The following is a 6,227-nucleotide window of genomic DNA, read 5'->3' as shown; positions in this document are numbered from 1 at the left end:
ACGGTGGGGTACAGTGAGTACAGTGCTAAGAGTGGGATGGATTTGCACAAGCACTCGAAGAACTAAGAAAAGTTACTTCTCTGAGCCGGAGTTTGGGGTGATTCATTACCCCCCTCCCGTGCCAGCTCCCTGCCAGTGCCTGGAGGGGGGCAGGGGCAAAGGCAATGAGGGTCCCCCGTTTTCTCTGGAGGGGCCTGACTGGAGGACTCAACAGTGCGAAGCCTGGAGCCGGGACTCCTGCCCCAACCACTTGGGGCCGCCCAGCCTCGCGTCCCCTCACAGCTGGCAGCTGCCCGCCGCCTCCCCTCCCCGCCTCAGAGCCGCCCCGCCCGCACTTGGTTCTGCCCATTCGCTCCCCCCGCCCGCACTTGGTTCTGCCCATTCGCTCCCAAGCAGCCTCGTGTCCTCGGTTCCTTTCCCCTCCCGGCGCTGCCGGCGCTACCCTCCCAGCTCGGTGTTTTGTCCCCGGGCGGGTTCCGTAGCGCGTGCAGTAGTCCCTCCCCTCTGCGGCGCGATTGTGCGGGCGAGAGGCGGCGGCGGCGGCGGAGGGAGCGACAGACACAGGAGGCGGCAGCAGCAGCTCGGCGGCGCCATGGCGGCCGCTCTCAGCGACATGGCGGAGCCGGAGGGGCTGTTTCCCGGCGAGGCGGCTGTGGCGGCGGCGGCCGAGGAGGAGGACGAGGCCGGGGCCGGGGCGGCGGCGGAGTCCGAGGCGCTGCTGCTGCTGAGCGGCGAGGCCGAGAGCATGTCGGAGCCGAGCCCGGAGAGCGCCAGCCAGGCCGGGGACGGGGAGGACGAGGAGGAGGAAGAGGAGGGCGGCGAGGAGAGCAGCCTGGTGGGGAGCAGCAGCACCAGCAGCGGCTGCTGCAGCGACGAGACCCGCTCGCTCAGCCCTGGCGGCAGCAGCGAGGCCGACGCTAAGGAGGAGCCCAAGGGGCCCCGGGGCAGCCAGGAGGTCGGGCTGGGCCGCGGCGGCGGCGGCAGCAGCAGCAGCAGCGTGTCCAGCGGTGGCGACGAAGGCTACGGCACCGGCGGCGGGGGCGGCAGCAGCGGCAGCAGCAGCTGCTGTAGCGCCACGTCGGGGGGCCGGCGGGGCAGCCTGGAGATGTCCTCGGACGGGGAGCCCCTGAGCCGGATGGACTCGGAGGACAGGTCAGTGCCGCCCCCGCGCCTCGGCAGGCTGGGGCCGGCCGCAGCCCTGGGGTCGCTCCCCCGGTCGGGGATTGCGGGGCGGGGGGAGAGGGACGTCGGCCCTGCAGCTCTTCCCTCAGCCGGGGGAGGCCGCCAGGGAGGCGGGGGCAGGTTCAGCCTCGAAATCTCTCACGAGATGGGGGCCCTGAGACGCCATCTCCTGGGCCTCCTGCGCACAGCGGCCCCTGGGAATCACCTCCCCCCAGCCCGCACACGGAGCAGCCCCAGCCCCAAACCACCGCCACCCGCACTCCTCCTGCCCCCGGCCATCTCCCAGCCAGGGGCAGAGGGTAGCTAGTGCAGGAAGAAGGGATGGGTGGGGATTGTCATTCCTAGAACCGAGAACAAGGGCTGGGAGCCACCAGGTGGGTTGTGTTTTCCTCTTGTACTTACCCAGCAGAAGGAAGAGAGGCCTCGATATTTTTATTTGCATATTGAGCTTTTGCAGGGGTTAGTGCTCTCTCCTAGAATGATTCTGCTCTTACCAGGTTTAATGATAGCTGAAAAATCGCCGACTTCCGTACTTTCAGAAATGTACTTTGTCCTTAGGTCTTCATTTTCTTCCTGACGGTTTTTTTCCCCTAAAAAAATCTCTGGTCAGGTGAGAGTGGAGTTCTTGAAGTATAGAAATCATTAACTGGCTGTTTTGATAGCCACTCGATTTGGTTCCTTCTTGTTTGATGTGCAGATGGTCCGTATTTAAATAGTAAAGTTTAACGACTGTTTTCCTGGGATGCCAATGCCTCTTTTATAAAACAGTGTCAAGTGCCTTTGTAGTTGTATTTTGTGTTAAAATTCAATCAGCATAATCTAAACTTCAAAGATGAAGTGTTAAAGGTGTTGGTTGGTGTATTCTACCTATACCAGTGCAGGTGTTTGTGTATTACAGAGAGAAACAACCTGTCTGTAACTATAGGGGGGAATTTAAGTTTACTTGATCAGCATAGGTTACTGGCTGGTATGTGGAAAGGCCTGGTCATGTACCAACTTTTCCCTGACCATAAAACTGTTTTCTTTGTTTAAAACAAACATAGATTAATAATCTAGGGGGGAGGGATAGCTCAGTGTTTTGAGCATTGGCCTGCTAAACCCAGGGTTATGAGTTCAATCCTTGAAGGGATTATGTAGGGATCTGGGGCAAAAATCTGTTTGAGGATTGGTCTTGCTTTGTGCAGGGGGGTTGGACTAGATGACCTTCTGAGGTCCCTTCCATCTCTGATATTCTATGATTTTATGAATCAGTGTGGTTGACAGACAAAGGTAGATGAGGTAATATTGTTTATTGGGCCAACTTCTGTTGGTGTAGTTGTCATCTTTAGGATTTTTTTTAAGGATTAAAATTGAATAGAATATTTATGTAATTGAATCCAATAAAAGATAAACATATGATTTCTATATATAATATATTTAACTTTTACACTAAGTTTTTAGTTATTTCCTTCTTGCAAATGAGCAATGAACTTCATGTGCAGTACTTGAACATACTTATAAAGTATTGTTTTTGATGTGATTTAAGCTGTTCAAAAACATGTGATGTACTGAGTGACTCTTTTGTTTTTGTGTGCTAGCATTTAATTAACAATCAAACTAAATGATAGGACAAATAAATAGAATAAGAAATTGTTAAATTATTTACTTGTCACTTTACTAGTCCAACTCTATTCTAGATCTAGTTAATATTGAGTTTTAAAATGGCTTAAGAAATTCTGTAACTTTGATCATAAGTGATGCTTTGTGTCCTTGACAAATCTAATAGATCATGGCCCATTATGATTTTTACATAAATATGTTTCTAGTTTTACTTCCATTAAATGCAGAAATCTAGTTAATGTATTTGTTCATGTAGAGGAACAAATGCCAAAACAGCCAGGTTCTTCATAGCCTTTGAAAAATTACTTATTTACATTTCCAAATGGTATTTTTCAAATACAGTGGGGAGTGTTTTTATCACCCCTAACAGTACATGGTAGTGTGGGAAGAAATTTTTTTGTTAGTCTAGTTGGACAAAAAGTTTAAAATAGTCTATTCAATTATTGCAGAAATGTAGCAGATGAGATTGATGTCCATATAGTTGAGTTTTGACCACCCCAGGTGTTCAGAAACCCTGAATCAGCCACCCTTCCCCCTCACTCCAAATCATAGAATTGACTTGAAAATCATGATGATTTAAAAAACTATACATTTTGGGTGCTTTGTATTTGCCATCTGTGTCATATGCCTTTAGTGTGCACTGGGATCACGGTTTTCATACCTTTCTCCACTGTTGAGTGCTAGATATTTCTTTGAAATGAAAGTTGGAATTCTCATGAAATGACATGAAATCTGGGAGTTGGAGCTTTAAAAAGAACACCAAATATTGCTAGATATTGCAATAAAATTGAGAGGCTTGGCAATGCTGATTTTTTTTTTCCATATTTTAATCTAATATAAACCACTTCATGTGTTTGAGTGACTATCTCAGGGCCTTATAGATACTGGAACACAGATGAGAGCTAGCTAGCACATTGAGAGTGAGATTCAACCCAGATAAGTACCTGAGTTAGGGGAGCAGTGGAAAGAAATGGTGGAGTTTCTCTTTTGTGATTTATTTACTGTATAATAGAATTCATAATTTTCCTCTACCCTTCCTTTAGGTATGTTCATGCTTGGCAAGCAAGTTTGAAAACTTTTTTTTTCTTTTATTTTGGATCTATGCCTTGTTACAGTGTTTGCCTCTAGATTGTAGCATTAATTATGTCTACATGGGGATACACCTTAAAATCATTTGGAAAGTGCAACGATAGCATCCTGCTTATTAACTGGTGTATCACGTAGAGAACGTTACACCCATGCTCTGTGATCTTCACTGACTATCTGTTGATTTTTGAGTGAAGGCTAAGCTTCTGGTTTTCACCTATGACGCTCTGAAGAGGCTTGAATTTAATAGCTCCCTTGTTTAAAGGAGGAAGGGGTTAGTGGAAGGGCATTGTTGGTGAGGGATCCTTTGCTAAGATCTGCCACAGCCTAGGTCTGGTAACATTAAGATTACCATTCAAGGCTTGTTTTCCCAAACTTTTTCTCTGAATGTTTGAATGGGTGGGAGGGAGTTGTGAGAGGGTCAGAATTTCAGGTGAGTGTTCGCATTCTGATTAGTTCAGTGTGTTTGGATTTTATTACTGTTGTCTACAATAATAGAAAAATGCCAAAATAGTTAATTTGCATACCTTTTGACAGAGAATAATTGTATGTGCTAGTATGAAAGTATTCTAAAATAATCTCTAATATATGGATGGTCTTATGTAAGATTTTCATATTTAATTGAAATCTTTCTCCTTCTAAGAAGCAGTAGGTACATAGTTTATTTATAGGATATGATTCCAGGATTGTCACCTGTCTGCATATCATGCTGAAGCCTGGAATACCTGAGGCAGTGTGAAGCAATGGAAACACCTACATGCATGGTTTGGGACCCTTTTTTTCAGAATATCACCACATTCAGTTACCACTGGGATTTACTGTATGTTACCATCCAGTTTCTAAGTTTTCAGCCATTTTGACTTTATGAATTACACCTGTGCGACAGCAAAGCATGCATCTCTGAGCCCAAAACTGTTGTGATAGCTATGGTAACTCAGCCAATCACCACCCTCGTTCTAGAGCTAATTTGCATGAGGGCAATTGTATGGTGGATTACTTGGCCCAACTGCCACATCCACGTAACACAAAATACTCCAAACACACACAGTTTCTCACCTGCACAACTCTCCTGGTACAGTAACTCGCAGTAAGGCCAAATGCAGACCCTTACCACAACAAGCACCCCTCATTTGCCACCTGCACAAATCAACAGAAAATCTCCCAGCACAAAACACACACTCTAGCCTGCCCTGACTCATGCTTACCATAAACTAGAGCAGCAAAGCTGCAGGTCACCACAAATAAAGATTATTAATCTATTGTTACCGATTTTGAGTGGATCTTGATAAAACCCTGAGGGTCAAAAAAAATTATTTCCTACAGCAGAAGCCAGGAAATTTTAGATGTTAAAAGTACTGTGTAGAAAATAGACACGTGACATTGAGGCTGAATTTGACTCAGAGGATTTTACCCATTTACTCCCAAGTTTGAAATAACATCCTGAAAGTAACTCATATGCACCACTTTGTTTCTTAGGCCTGTTTATCTAGTTAATAAATTGCCATGTATGAGAACTTTTTTCAGCTTTAAAGTGTTTCTAGTGGTTGACTTTCAGTGCCACTAACATTTGAGAAGTTGTACAGCACTAACTTGCTGATATCAATCTTGAAAAAACATCTTAAGCTGGTTCTCCTCAAAGGATGAAATAGATACATACAGCTAGTAAATGAGTCACCCTGTGTATGTCTTCATTGCAGAGTTAAGTTGGGCTTTTACTCAGGTGTTGTCCCTAACCTCCCTCCCATCCCCACACACAAACTTCTGACCTTTAGTTTGGTTCTGTCAGCTTGGGCTAGTTGGCTTTTCTGGGGCGATAGGCTAAAGCCTGGATGCTGCTGTCAGTTGGACTGATATCCCATTTCGGTGAGGATACAGGACAAACCATTCAGGAGCTGATTGTCCTCCAATGCCTCCCACAATTTCCCTGTGTACACAGGAGGACAGACAAGTTCTCCCACAATTCACTTCAAAAGATTCAGAGTGGCTCACCTTACTGCAGTACAAAGAACCATGGGATGTGCCTGCAGAAGTACAAGCGGCACTCATGAGTGAGCACAGCAGCAGTGTGTACCCAGTAACTTGGATATGACTGTGGAGTGTGGCTACTCATACCCAGGTGCTTACACTGGAGTGCTGATTACCCAGGTTAACTCTGGGGCAAAGACATACCTCAGAATATTGTGAAGTATTAGTGAAGGACATTTTTAGGCGAATTCATTTCAGAAATTATTTTTTGAGGGTTTACTTTAAAACCTTTGATTAAATTGTTCCTTCCTAAATTTTTACACTCAAAATGAGAATGTGGCAGCACTAGGAATGAAAATTCTGTTTTCCCCTTTTTGTGTGATTTGAAATGGGGG

General features: G+C 46.2%; 1 protein-coding gene across 2 annotated transcripts in view; it reads left to right on the top strand.

Moving 5' to 3' along the window:
• Nucleotides 1-412: 412 nt before the first annotated feature.
• The window catches only part of AEBP2 (AE binding protein 2), an 82,178-nt gene continuing 76,363 nt past the window's right edge, over nt 413-6,227 (top strand). The window contains exon 1 of one of the 2 annotated variants that reach the window (XM_039544448.1): nt 413-1,152. In XM_039544448.1, the coding sequence (XP_039400382.1) occupies nt 593-1,152 (560 nt within the window). In that variant the 5' untranslated portion in view covers nt 413-592. The remainder of the gene's footprint in view (nt 1,153-6,227) is intronic. The other variant, XM_039544457.1, reaches the window with a different exon arrangement.

This window comes from Mauremys reevesii, linkage group 1 (genome assembly GCF_016161935.1).
Source record: "Mauremys reevesii isolate NIE-2019 linkage group 1, ASM1616193v1, whole genome shotgun sequence".
NCBI classification, from domain to species: domain Eukaryota; kingdom Metazoa; phylum Chordata; order Testudines; family Geoemydidae; genus Mauremys; species Mauremys reevesii.
The sequence above is the reverse complement of the archived record's forward strand: the minus strand, read 5'-3'. Positions and strand labels throughout refer to the sequence as shown.